The sequence below is a fragment of the Nilaparvata lugens genome, chromosome 9 (genome assembly GCF_014356525.2).
Source record: "Nilaparvata lugens isolate BPH chromosome 9, ASM1435652v1, whole genome shotgun sequence".
In the NCBI taxonomy this organism is placed as follows: domain Eukaryota; kingdom Metazoa; phylum Arthropoda; class Insecta; order Hemiptera; family Delphacidae; genus Nilaparvata; species Nilaparvata lugens.
The window spans coordinates 37,489,316-37,504,318 of NC_052512.1; the positions used below are offsets into that span (position 1 = coordinate 37,489,316).

The 15,003-nt window shown below is 35.9% G+C and overlaps 1 protein-coding gene across 1 annotated transcript in view; it reads right to left on the bottom strand.

Annotated features, from left to right (window-relative positions):
- The window catches only part of LOC120352966, a 50,491-nt gene that overhangs the window by 13,814 nt on the left and 21,674 nt on the right, over positions 1–15,003 (bottom strand). The window contains exon 4 of the mRNA XM_039435327.1: positions 13,624–13,803. Coding sequence (XP_039291261.1) covers positions 13,624–13,803 — 180 coding nt within the window. The remainder of the gene's footprint in view (positions 1–13,623; positions 13,804–15,003) is intronic.

Here is a 15,003-nt window from a genome sequence, read left to right on the forward strand (position 1 = left end):
GAATAAAAAGTCTAAGTAGATGGAAAATACCAAAGGATAACACAATAAAAAAGGATCATGACTTATTACAATAAAATATTGTAATGTAAAACTGTTGTATATATTATTCACATGAGAATTAAAAACAATGTAGCCTATTCAAAAGAATGGATGTATGCAAAAAATACATGATATGGTATTATACATAGGCCTACTGAATAATTCCTTGTTGATCAAGTATAAATATTCATTAAAAGATCATTCATTTTGAACTTATTTATCTATTTTCGTATTTTTTATTGGAAATTTCTATTGATACTCGCTGGCAGCACTCAAAATTTCGGTTTTGCAGGCATAACCCATGTGTTATTTAGATTATCGAAATTACTTTTCGTGTGTAATTGCAACGTCACGTCTGAAACTGAGCTGTCACCTGTGAGCTGAGAAAACCGTGAATTATGCTGAAAATGAACTGACTGCTGAATCATCAGTTCACTGAGAGTTCAAGGCCAAAGCAATAGCAGTTACTTCGAGCAGTGGATACGAAATAATTACACATCAAAGCCACAAAACGAGGAGGTTTCTGTGTACACTTTCAACATACTATCCGGGGAGAAATGGGATTAGTAGATAAATGAATAAATTTTTTTGAATTCGATCAATTGATACCTTCATGATTACCTTGCTGATGAGAGGCTTACACCAATGACCATGATACTATTTTTTATTATTACGATATATTCATTGCAAATCAAGGAGAGGATTCTTCTATACAATTTGGGCCTAGATAAGTTCTACTTTCAATAACCAAAAAACAAAGCACGGTAACCCTTGAAAATAGAATATTGGAAAGAGATATTATACTTCTTTGTTTTGGAAGATCATAATTAGACAGTTGTTGAACATAAGTGTTTTGGAAAGGCATCAAATTTTTGATAAATTTATTAATTATTCACTTATCAAGGATGCCTCAATTGGAAGATCATTCCCAGCCCTCTCCGAACTTTTTATTCATGTGAAGATTTCCTCGCGACAGCCAAGACAACAAACCGCTACTCTAACCCCAACCATTCTCGAGTGAATCGACTGAAAAAGGCTTATTTTAAATATCAGCTGCAACATAGATAACAACAATGAAGTTGTTCAGATTAGCACTGAAATTCTCTTAAGGCCCCCTTCCACGACAGAGCCAATGTAGCCATATACACAGAACATATCCTCCGATTGGCTGATTCTCACCAACAGCTGTTTCTTAGCCAATTGGAGGATATGTTCTGTGGATTTGGCTCTGTCGTGAATGTGGGCCTTTAGAAAAGTTTTATCTCGTTATAACTATTCATCAATGTTACAAATCTCAATAGGCTTCTTTCTCAATATATATAAGATATATAAATAGAGAGAACGTGGGTGGCTCGTTGGAGCAAGTCAGTGGTTCTCAAACTTTTTTTTTCGAGCCCCACCTGCATAATTCAGCTGTAAGCCGGGCCCACCTACATGTATAAGCATAGACTACTGTGCATGTTGTACATATACGTATACGTACGTATATACCTACATATTTAACACTCAATATTTATTTAGTTGAATTTAGCACGTTCTATACATAACCCAATGGGGCGATAGTCTCAATCATAATAAAACAACTAATTCTATAAAAACAATTATCATTTATTCAGGTACTATCGTACATAGTTGTTTTTTTTGTTGCAATTGAACAATAAAAAGAGCCTAAATGTGAATGATGAGCTCGTTTTTTTCGCACAGAGTTTATTGGAGCGAGGTGTCAGCTCTGATAACGCTACCCTACTCGAAGTTCCTGGGTCACAACCAGTCTATATTTACTTTTCATGGCAGTTAGAGCAGTAAACCGAGTTTCACACGAATAAATTGTCGCAAATGGAGTCAATATCTTCAATACATTATCACTCAAAATTTGGTGTTCCATTTGCACACCAATCCAGAAGGATGTGAGAGAATATTCTTCAAACTTCATTTTAAGCGCAGAGTCACCTTTGAGATCAATGAGGTTTTCTTAGCTCATTGATTGAGAATTAAAATGGGTTTTGAATCCATGCCAAACCATTCAAGTTTATATTTTTATTGAATAAACAAATTATATTTATATTTATACAAATATTTTCCGAAACTACTTTTGAGGACTTCTAAATTTTCAAAAACGAATTTTATTTCTTCTCATTGAATGGAGTTGGATACATTTGTATGAAATGTTAGATACTTTTCTTCAGTAATAATCTTAAGATTGGGAAATAGCTCCAAGTTGTCAATTCGAAACCGCACTCGTACAAACTTAGCTTCTTCACAAAGCTTTCCATCATTTCAGTCCATTGCAGAATGTTTGCATCTTTTCTCTGCAAAGACTTGGATAGGACATATATTTTCTCAAAGATATCCACCATGCATGCTAATTGCAGCAAAAAATCTGAGTTGGTGAAAAACTTTCAGTTTTGGTGGTTTTTCCCAAGCAAAAGTATAAGGACTTCATGTATGAGCTCAAATATTCTAGTTGAAGCCTTTCCTTTTGACAGCAAGCGAGCTTCAGTAAGAAACAGTAGAGCTGTGTGTTCTGAGCCCATGTCTTCACAGAGAATCCTAGAAACTCATGACTTAATGCCCTCTAATGCTGTTTGGTACACCTTTTTATTTTTATTTAAATTGGATAATCTTTTTCAATATAATTGTTAAGATCTCATAATGATCTTAACAACCCATAACTCGCTTATTGGACCACTTGAAAATTTCAGTTTTTCTCACTCAGTTTTTTTCATGATTTTTCAGTTTTTTTAATGATCTTAACAATTATATTGAAAAATATTATCCAATTTGAACAATAAAAAAAGTGTACTGAACAGCCTTAATGAGATTGACTGTTTCAACGACCACATGTGAAACTACATCAAGTTCAAGAGTCATACCTTTTGCAGCTAAAGTAGCCTCCCTATGAATTATACAGTGTGTCCATCTAGCTTCTGGTGCTACCTTTTTGATCAACCCTCGAAGTCTAGTGTACTTTCCTGACATAGCCCGAGCTTCATCTGTACAAATTCCTACACATTTGCTCCAATACATGTCAATGTCCTTCAAAAATGTATCAATCATTTGAAAAATGCTTTCACTGGTATGTGGGAGAGTGGTGGAGGGCTTCGGGAAAGTCATTATTTTTCTCTCCCTTCAATTTTGATGATGTACTTATTGTATCAATCAATAGAGAATAAAAGAATGAAAGAAGAAAGATGCTTATAGTGATTATTTTAGAAGTAAATTCATATAATTTTTCAACCAAGCTTCGCGCCCCTCCTGAGGAATCATCGCGCCTCCCTTTAGGGTCGCGCCCCACACTTTGAGAACCACTGGAGTAAGTGATTACGCAACGGTCTGACAATCAACAGAACTCGAGTTCGAATCTTGACCCGGGCAAAAGTCTTTGACCACAGCACAATCACATGGATACGGCCACTCCATCTTTCGGAGGAGACAATAAGCCGTCGGTCCCGACTACCTAAAAAGTAGCCCAGTCGTCATCTCTCATCATCATCCCTTTCACTCAATACCCACGCACAAGCCTAAGAGCTTATGTGGTCATCACCCTCAATATTATTATTATATATATTTCGAAATTGTACGTCCTTCCTTTCGTTACATATCTTGCGTACATACGTACACAATTAGAGATAATATTGTTCAGTTGAGTACTCAATAATATAAATTATGCTTCTTTCTTGAAAAGATAGAGATGTAACAGTAATTATCAAGGAGGCTCATCAATAAATTCATGACTTGGAAATGTGAACTCCGCATTGTGGAATCATATTCCTATGAATATAAAACGATCGAAATTTGGTTCTTTTATTAGCCTACTTATATTCATGGTTGATTTTTCAACACTTTAGACTTGACATCTTATTCACATATCTATAGAACAAAATTGGTTGGGAACTCACAAAGATATCATGCATACAAGAATCTCACATTTATTTCAGTTTTATGTAAAAATAAAAAAATATTAAAGTACAAACTGGCAAAACTGATTAAGTAGTTTCAATCGAATGAATGGTCCAATCAGAATAATTGTGGTAGGAGTAGTCCGTTGCATGTGGTCTACTTTTGTTCAATATTTAACCCCATCACACATTGAGGTGAATCACAATTCAAAATAAATTATATAGTTAGAACATTGGCAAAATATTACAACAACGTCAGCTCACATATCAATATCAACAATATATAACACATAATCGAATCAAATGAATCTTGAAATGATTCAAATGATGCACGAATTAAACTATAAAAACAATATTATAATAAATAAAAATAAAACTCCTTGATAATTAGTTTTCAATAGTACAATTATGAAATTATCACAATAATAAACCATAAAAGACGACTTATTTGAATAATTATCCATTCATAATAATTCATATAATAATCCATTCAAAATGCTCCCCAAGAAGTGGAATTCTCTAAAGAGTAGCTAAGAATTCAGTCATCTCATCAGAGAAGCCATAATCATGACCTGAACTAGTCAACACAAAACCGATCAATCTCATCTGCAGTTGCAAAACTCTGGTCCAAATCACCTGATTTGCGTCTACAGAAATCGATGAAACTCCAAGCATCCCTACATGGATTTGCAGCCTCTGCTATATGAATAGCGCATTAGCATTTTTCTTAACTTCTCTCAATCTGTGTCGTCGGTATGCTCTTTTCAGCCTACCCGCATGTGGCACTAGATTATACCTGGTTCCAGACAAATAATGCATTATCATTAATTCTTAAATGAGATATTTGGAAATGATAGTCTACCATATCCAATCTCTCATTGGTTAAGCTGCGAACCAATCCTTTACTTGTGGAACAGACTCTATTCTGGCCAAGATCGATTGAATTGAGGTTTTGAAATGCCAAAGTAATAAACCAGAACTCCCTGACAGGTGCTTGCTTATAATTCAATGTATAATTTATACAACCCCACTTACAGTTTCCCGAACAATTCTACAATTGACCATTTCTACAATATTTGAATAAAACCTGGATACATGCACCAACTTATTTTATTCATCTTGACAAGGACAGGATTCATATAATTTTCTTTTTCTTGATTTCTGTTCAAGATTAATATTGAAGCTAGGATAAATAAACTGGGGATCTATAACGCTCTCCTGATTGATTAATAAGTTATTTTCCTGATTAGAAATAAGAAGTTAATATATGTAGTGTTCATATAAATTTCTTTCGCGAGTTTAACATGCGATTGATGGAATCACTATCCTTCCCCACGTTTATAAATTATTTTTATTTTAATTCATTGTCGGTTATGATTGTGACTAGTATAGGTGAAACAATCCATAAACTGAAAATTCTTAATTAATAATTTGGCTTATCATAATGATACGATACATTTATAACATTCAAATAAACATTCCACGTATGGATATAAGCTACTCAGTACTGGGATTCAAGAAAGTACGTTTCACAGTGCCTCCCAACTCTAAATTGCGAATTGGTCCTCGACATTGCTGGTAGGTGACTCCATTTTATAGTAGGTTACCGTACTCCATTTTATAGTGCATTATTGAGAGACTTTCAGCTACCCAAATTGGATTATTTAATAATATGAACTGGAAGGACTCACTGCTCTGATTTCTCATTCTTCATTTTCTCAAAGATAAATCATTTTGGAATGCCTTGACTCTTTGAGTAATAGCCCGCGCGGTCACCCTCCCTATCTGACAACTAGTGACTACAATTTTTCTGAGCAGGGTATGATTACTAAATCTTTTCTCCGGAACAAAGTCTTTTCACACGAAGTGAGCATATAATACACAAGTAAAATATTCAATCTGAGGTTCACAAGACAGTTTTCGCAAGGATATTGACAGACACAAAAGGAAATGGCAATATGGCCATCCTGGTCTTGAGATAAAATGTTGGGTTACCAACTTTTCACATTTCTGTAAATCAGTAAGTGAATTCTCAGTGAAGCCTGTTCGAGAATATAAACTTACTGACGTGCTATTCTTGAATCTTAACAAACCTCCCATTCCCATAATTCTAGCAATAGCCCAAATTCAATGAAGGAAATTGTGTTTCCAAGAATCATGTCTGAGTCACCATTGATTGTGATGAACTCAATTTGGCGTTGAATTGTAGAGGATTTTGTATTCTTGGAAACGGTTCTGGATTTTTCACTATGAATAATTTTTGACTTATATGGAGAAAAACTGGTATTTTCAAAGACTGTGAGGTTAGCAGAGCGTATTTTTTGTGAAGAATCATCATTTACAGACTATTTGTACCAAATAACTGAAAAATCAGTACCACAATACAATCTGCAAGCATGTATCCTCGCTCCCTCCTCATGTCACAAGTGAATGAACAGAAAAATAAACTATGAATTCGCTAAGCTGTGAATCATTGAGTCACGGCAAATCCCATAGCAAACCAGCTACTTCGAACAGTGGAGGAGACAATGGAGATTTGCAGGGATATGCAAGTAGCCCGCATTGTATGCTCAATCCGTAAATAAGTTTTGTGTGAGTGTGTATTAGCGATCGTAGCACAACGTGGTGGCAATTTCGGGAACTGGAGTGTATCCCAATTAGGTAGAGTACTAACAAAATGGGGAGATTTTTTTTTATTACGTTTTTACATGGTTTTAAGCATGTAGAAGTGATTTTCACTAAAATTGAGCAGTGACAATACGGGGTCTCCCCTTAGTGTACACACCTCCCCTTAATGTGCTGTGTATACTTGATTGTCTCCCCGTATTATACCTTGTTCCAACACACACACACACACACACACACACACACACACACACACACACACACACACACACACACACACACACACACACACATACACACACAGACCAACACCCAAAAATCATGTTTTTGGACTCAGAGGACCTTGAAACGTATAGAAAACTTGAAATAGGGGTGCCTTAATTTTTTTTGGAAAGCAATACTTTCCTTACCTATGGTAATAGGGCAAGGAAAGTAAAAACTTTGATTGAAGTGACCTCGACTACTAAAATATGAATAACCATTCAGATCAAATATGAGAAATTACTCACATCTCTCATCAACTCGTACTTTTTCTTCACAAAATATAAACACAAAAATATAAGTTATATTGAATGAACTCACGGCTAGTAGACCTACTCAAGTTTGTCTTTTTCTGGCCGTGCTATAAATAAATGTAGGTTTATGTTTGACATCTTGTTTTTGTGATCTTGTTGTCTAACTATTAAGAAATTTTTCAATGTGGTTTTTGTTTGCAATAAAATTTGAATTTGAAAAAAAATTATCAACAAACTCCTATCCAAAGAAAATCTCTGTGCTCTGTTCTTATCGGAATGTATGAGACTCCATATACAGCTGATAGAAGGCGCAAACCGATCTGGCCAAGCATAAAACAATGGAACAAACACGTGGTAAGCTCACGCTTTCGAACCCCGGAAATTCAAATTCGATCAGCTAATTGATAGAATTATCATTTTAAGCTTTCCAATGATTACAACATATATGTTAGAATATCATGTGTCAATTATATCAGTTCCATATGGCATTCACCTTACCATGTTCATAACCTTACTAAATAGGATCCTTTTCCATCCTTTGAAACCCTTAGAGGCAAAATATCTCAAAATCCGTTCTTAGTGCATGTCTAGCATGTTCGAAGGATATTTGTGCAGAGTTTTAAGTTTGTAGGCCAATTAGTTTGAGATGTAGTGTGATTTTCCATGGAAATTTTCAAAAAATGCCCTCTCCTGGACTCCTCTCTGCTCCTGGTCAGATTTCTTCTGCATAGATCTGATTTTTTTCCGTAGCTGAACAAAAAAGTTCCTCGTGACTTTGCTGTGCAATGAGTGGTTAAAAAGTACAAAATTTTTAGGGGGCTCCAGCTCCCTCAGGGGGGCAAATTTCTGAAAATCCTTTCTTAGTGGATGTTTTGAAGCTATCATAAACAATTGTGCAAAATTTGTAGGCTCAGTAGTTTGGGCTGTGGTGTGATTACAGTCTGTCGGGGCTTAGCCTTTTATAGATATAGAGATAAGCCAGTTCTTTTCTCCATTATAGTAGAGAAGATGATAGATAGATGGATGATATATCAGCATCTTTTAACTTTTGAAAGGTTTTGAGATATCGATGTGCGGTTTTCACCATACCTTCTCTCTTAAAATCCTGTATCAAAATCATGTATCATAAGACCACCTTTCAATTTTGAAAAATGAAGTTGGATTCAAAATGGCGAAAAATATTTGGGTGCGACGTGTTTATTATTCGAATAGGATCCCCAATCATACCTATCTTCTAATTTCCCTTTTAAAATAAATGTTCAGCTGCTTCTATACAACAACTGGAAGCATGACAAATTGAAACTGAATGCTTGATTTAATCAAATTCTGAAGAATCAAAAATAGGTCTATAACCATCCTCGGTCAATTAATAATCGATATGCCAAATTTCAAGTTAGTAAGTCCAGTAGTTAAGACGTGATTATATATTTTGCTCGATTAAGAATCAATATGCCAAATTTCAAGTAAGTAAGTTCAGTAGTTAAGACGTAATTATGTTTCAAACATAATTTTCCTATTCCGTACTTGTATAAGCCAGTTCTTTCCTTTATTATAGTGAAGATTATTATGTTGCTTTGGCCTGTGATCTGTATAAATATGTCCTGTAACATCTCAAGGTCTGTCCACACATGCCGAACCGAACCTCGAACCGCGCAGCAAACCGTGCATTCCGCCGAATATTGCGCCTTTCAGCGAACATGAGCATATGTTTCATAATGTAAAAAATCAGCTGTTAAACATTATTACTATTATTATTAGTGAATGGCACATATATATAGACGCACACAAACACATTCGGTAGTCAAAGAAAAATCTGTCATGAGACCGTTGTCAGGTTGATATAATATTGTAAATATATTGAATTTTGATGTCAAGGTTGTCAATGTAGTGTAGTGATTGTGGAGTAGCCGAGATAAAATAATTTAAATCGCCTTGGTAGGCACATATATTACAATTTCTGATGATGTGCTTCATCGTCTGTCTAGCCTCTCCACAATCACAAGCTTGGTAAGGTAAACTGCCCCAGGCATTGAGAGAAGCCCCGCATCTCCCATGGCCAGTCCTAACCCTGTTGAGGGCCGCCCACATCCATCTTGGCAGTTCAAATCCAGCTACATTTACACCAACTGTGTATCCAAAGCAGATGCTGAGGGGGGTTTTTCCATCCACTCCTGCTCCCAGCTTGCTCTCATGGAGAAATTTTCATCACTCAGTTGCTCTGTCATGAGCATGGGAGGATGCCTTGACTTTAACCAATCACCCAAATCCAGAAGATCTCCGTGGATTAGAAGTGCCCTGTTACTCTTCATCTTTTTGTGTTCATGAAAAAAGCAGAAGATTCAGGCAGCCTCAGTGAAGCAATATTGCTGAGAAACTGTAAGCCAATATATGGGAGTGCTTCTAATTGTCCCAGTGATTAAATGCTTTTCAATTTTGGGTATGGTATTTATAGGATAGAGTGCGGTCAAGCATAACTATCAGGTACATGGACAAAAAATTATGTTGCAGGTGAGCATCATTAAATTTTATCTTCAACTCCACACTTGCTCCCTTATTATTCAGATGAGAGCAGCAAACCCCCAGTTTCCTCATGTTGGGCTGGATCCTCCACTTGTGGAAGTAAGCTGAGAGGGAAAACAAGTCTTGAGTCAGGCTGCTCGCTGTTTTTTCCATATCCCTGTCCTGCATGACTATAACAATGTCATACACGAATACTCTTGATTTGATATTCGGCAAATCGGCTTTGTAGAGATTGAAAAGAAGGGAGGATGAGATAGATCCCTGTGGCAATCCATTGTTCAATACCTCCCTCCTGCTCAGCCTATCATCCATGAGAACCCTGAAATTCCTGCTCTCCAGCTATTTATTGATTAATTGAATGATTTTTAGACTTGGCAGGACCTGTAGGAGTTCAAATTTGAGGCCCTCTCTCGACACTGTGTCGTATGCAGCACTCAGGTTCACATAGGCAACAGACGTCTTCAAGCCCTTCTGGAAACCTGCTCCAATATGTGTTGTCAATGCAAGAACCTGGTCTGTGCAGCCGAAATCCTGCTTGTTGTATTGGAACATGTTCCAGTATTTTTGGGCTGATCCTATTATAGATGAGCCTTTCAAGCAATTTATAACTGACACTGAGCAGAGCAAATGGGTGGTAACTCATAACATCATTACAAGGCTTCCCAGGTTTTATGATTGCCACAATTTTTGACTCCTTGAATTCTGCTGGGAGATAGCTAGTCTGTAAGATCCTTGTATAGAACCGAGAGAGCCACAGTCTGACACGCTTTCATGTATGTAGCATCAGAAACTCTGGATGAACTCCATCAAACCCCATTGCCTTACCAGGCTTTGTATAGCAAAGTGCAACATTCACCTCCTCAACTGTGAAATTACTGTAAGACTTGAGTCTTGTGGAACAGTTGCTTTCATTTCCCTTAGCCTATTCTTCACGCTTATTGCATTGTCCAGGCAGCCTGGGGCCTTTGATGTCCTTACAATTTGTTCTGCCACCTGATTAGGATGGATATGGGAGTCCTGATGAGTGACAATATTTTCGAACTGCCCAGCTTCCTGAGCAGACTCCAAGCCCGGCGGCTGGAATGTATGAAATCCATCTCCTCCATTGTGCTGGATCATTTCTTTCTCTGTGCCTCATCCAAACTCTCCAGGAGTTCTCCTGCAATCGTTGGGTCATTTCTCTTCTGGAATTGCTTGAAGAGATGTTTACTTGTTCCACTTCATCCCGGGATATATTCCTTCCTGAAACCTCTTGGAATATGTTTCCTGGCCATTGCTACAACAATGCCTGTAAATCTTACATAGTTTTCAGGCTCTGGGGGGATCCAACGGATTCATTTATCAGTTTAATGTTTTTTAATGTTGAACATTCGCCGTACTGTACTCCAAACCGTTCCCCGTGCTGCTTGTCTCTGTTTCAACTGTTCGCCATACCACACTCCAAACGCTGAACTTTTCAGCCAATCAGAGTCCTTGATTGGAATCCGCCGTGCAGTTTGCTCTATAATTTTGGCTATCCATCACAAGGAAAACATGAGAACACGTTCGCGAACATGACTACAGAAGTATGGGACTTTTTGTTTGATTAAATTCATGTTTTGAACAATTCATTGTTACGAATGATCGATTGATGGAAGCTGATAAATATTTTCTAATTCGAATAGAACTTCTGAAAAATGATGAATGGTTTAATACCGATATTCAAATATTGTTGACCAAGAACTCAGTACAACGACAATTCATTCAATTAATTATGTACTAATAAAATTATTATGATTTTTTTTTTGTCTTTGATTGATAGTCAATTTCATCAACTTACCATGAACTGACCGGAATATATTCCTTCAATTCCCATGAATTCAAATAATAGAAAATTGTGAAAATCTGAAGTGAGATCATATCTAAATTCACAAAGTGTTTGATTGTTGTTGGCAAGAAACATTTTATTCAATGCAGAAATCAATGTTATTTTACTAAAAGATAGTAAAGTTGGATAGGTTCCCTTTTAGGGGCAGATTTGACAACCCACAAAACTCATTCTTCATTTGAAGAGAAACCGGAAAGGTGCATAGGACCTTATTTTTTTGTTCAGCTTGCCAAAATACCCCTCATTTCGATATTAAAATTTATGACTGACTGACTGTACAGTGAGTCAATCATTCTATCAGGGCTCAAATAATTTCTAAATTGTAATTAAATAGAAATGAAGGAGAATAATCCATTCATGTAAATATCAACACCTTTTCAGACATCTCAACATCTTAACATCTCAACTCAATGCTATAGTAGTACCTTAGAAAAAAAGCAGATAGCAGATAGCGCAGGTTTGAGTCGCTAACTCTAGCTAACTCTGTCATATTTGGTAGCAAAAGTGAGGTTATAAACTTCGAGTTACACAAATTATCTGCTTGGAGCGCAATTGCAGTTAGCTTATAGCAAGGTCTTTATATACTGGTCATGAAATTCATGTTCCTTATGGAGCGGCCATTTTATGGGGTCTTTATGGCGATACATTTGAAAATCCAATCCAATTCAATTTGCTCGTTACAAAATTATGCAATCTAAAAACCATATTCTAGTTCAGATAATGTGTGGATTCAGGATTTGAATTTCTAAATAATGAAAATCCAATAATAAATGGTTCAACTATTCATTTATTTATCATAAAAAGATGTTCTTATTCTTGCAACTTAAGGATTATGATTCATAAGGCATTGGGACAAGACAGAAATATGTGAGTCCAACTTCAAAAAAAGTTTTAAGTACCTGATCAATTGAATCTGAAAATCTAAAATTCAGTTCCTAGTTGGAATCTAAATATTATTATTCTGTCGGAACAATTTATTTTATAATTCAAAGCCAAGCAATATCCCTTGAACAATATAACAAAATAAGACATCATTTTGTTCAATCTATAATGATAACAGATGATAAATTAAAAAATTGTTGAACTAGAACCCCATAAAATGGCAATTCTGCAATGCATCACGGGATCGTGTCATGACCTGTATTAATAGACCTTGGCTTATAGCAGTTGGTTTTAGATGAAGGGTTCACAATCCAGAGTTATCAAATAGCACTTTAGCTGGCTAAAACAACATTGTGAATACCCGTTTTACATTAGAAAAACAATGTTTCTAAACTATGTTTCTCTGAACAGATGTTTTTGAGATAACTACTTTGATGCAGCTGTTTCATATTCACCATATTATTATACAAATTTTGTGAATATGAAAATATTTATTAATTATCAGATCAATGTTATTATCAATTATTCAATAATTAATTATTTTTAATCATCAAAACAACTATTATCATATTAATAATAATATTATTCTATTAATAATATTTATAACCCATTTATCAATTATCAGAACAATATTATGAGGTCAAGTGGAATCATGTGGGAAACAATAATAGAACACATGTTCTTTTTTAACTTCTATCATATGATTTGGTGAATTCGCTGTATAAAATCATATGTCCCATGAATGAAATTTGAACATTAATTTTGAAAAATCTAGAAAGGAAATTTAAATTTGGGCTTCAAGGTGCACGAGATTGAATCTACTTGAAAAATTTGGAAATCTTAATCATTCCCGTTTTTCCGATATGCAATCCACAAGTTGGCATGTTTTGATGTGAACAAACGAACAAATGAACTAACACAACCCTACTCTCTCTTATTATATAGATGAGCGTGATAGGAACAGATATATATTGTAATACTATATTGTTTTCAAATTCATATCAAATGAATCATCGAGTCTGACGAATTTATAGGTAATGTAATCTAGTTATGATGGCTGTAGCATTCCATATTGAGCTTCCTGCTCATAGCCAACAATCCTGCTTATATCAGATCAGCTGATTCCAAAAATTTCGACACTGTGGATAATCTTGCATTGTAATTGGTTGAAGTTTGATTTGAAAATCAATTGTGAAAAGGAAGCTCTGATGGGATTGATTGTAATGTCCACATTATAACATGGTTGTAGATGAAATAATATTTGAATGCCACCTACCTATACGCTTATAAACCTCTTGCATGAGACCAATCGGACAAAAATTGTTAATTTTTTCTGCGAGATGTTTACCACTTGAATCAGAATGCCCGTTATATTTCTCCACAACCAATTTGATCTGTTCAAAGCTGGCAGTTGTCAGGAAATCCTCTAATTGCACATTATCACAGTTCGCTGTTTCTAAAAAATACGAAATGAAAGAAATTAGATAATAAGAACGAACTTGGATGTGGGAGATGAGTTAGAATAAGAACCAAAAGATTGGTGCTGTTTGAAAATCCTAGAGAAGAGTCCGATGTGAATCCTACGATAGTAGTCTTCTGTCAGATGAGTTCACACAATTCCAAATGAGTTGAAGCTACATACTAGCACCACTTGCTGGATGTCGAATCTACAGTATAGCCACATTCACGTTATAATGTCAGTGTAAATGACAAGACAACATAGTTGAATAGTTTCTCTCTCCACCACCTTCTATGGTTCCCTTTATACTATAACCTTGTACAAAGTGCGCCAGAGAAACTTACTCATTTGAAAAAAATCCCCGGTGAATTGATTGTGTAGAGGGGTAGGAGGGGGCGTATCTGGAGGTGGAACTTCCCAAATTTATCCTCTCTCAAGTAAGTTGCCATCATGCTCTTGTCCAGAGAGCAGCGGGCCTTCGCAGTTGAGAGATTCTTTTCTAATGGTCGATCACTTGTTCTTGCTACGCAATGTGCATTCTGCGCTCGATTTCAAATTCCTCCTTACCGACTCGTTCCTGTTTGTAATTCAATTCTGCCGTGGTTTAAATAATTTCGGGATTGTGAAAGTGTCGCTAAGCTTAGGAATGAACTTTCACAAACCATCAGAACTCCCGAAAATATTGAGAGTGAGGCAGTCAGTTTTGCGTTCTCCCAGGCATTTGGCTCACAAACACGCAGCTGCTATGCAATAGTAATATAAATTATTTATGACTCCTTTGTTCAGAGAATTTCCCATGAAGACCTTCAATTTCAACCATATGAATTGGCTGTTGTTCAAAAATTGACTAAACGCGATTTTGTTGCCCGTCAAAATGCATGTGATATGCTGATTGACAAACTGCCTGAAGTACGGTCATTTTTCTCAGTGATGAAGCTTATTTCCACATACATCTCTTCAATGCTATTTTTTATGGGGTTATTTGAGATCTCTGGTTTATGTCGATCGACCACGGACTAAAGCCTGTGAGTATTGAATGTATAATTGTATTGAATTGTATATAATTACATTCTATCCTCACTGACTATAGCACACCTCATGAACAACATTCGCGACAACATACTTATTGATAACTCCCACAATGAGTGGACACAAATTTTGAAAATCGACTCCATCAGTGTATGCGCGAAGGGGGTC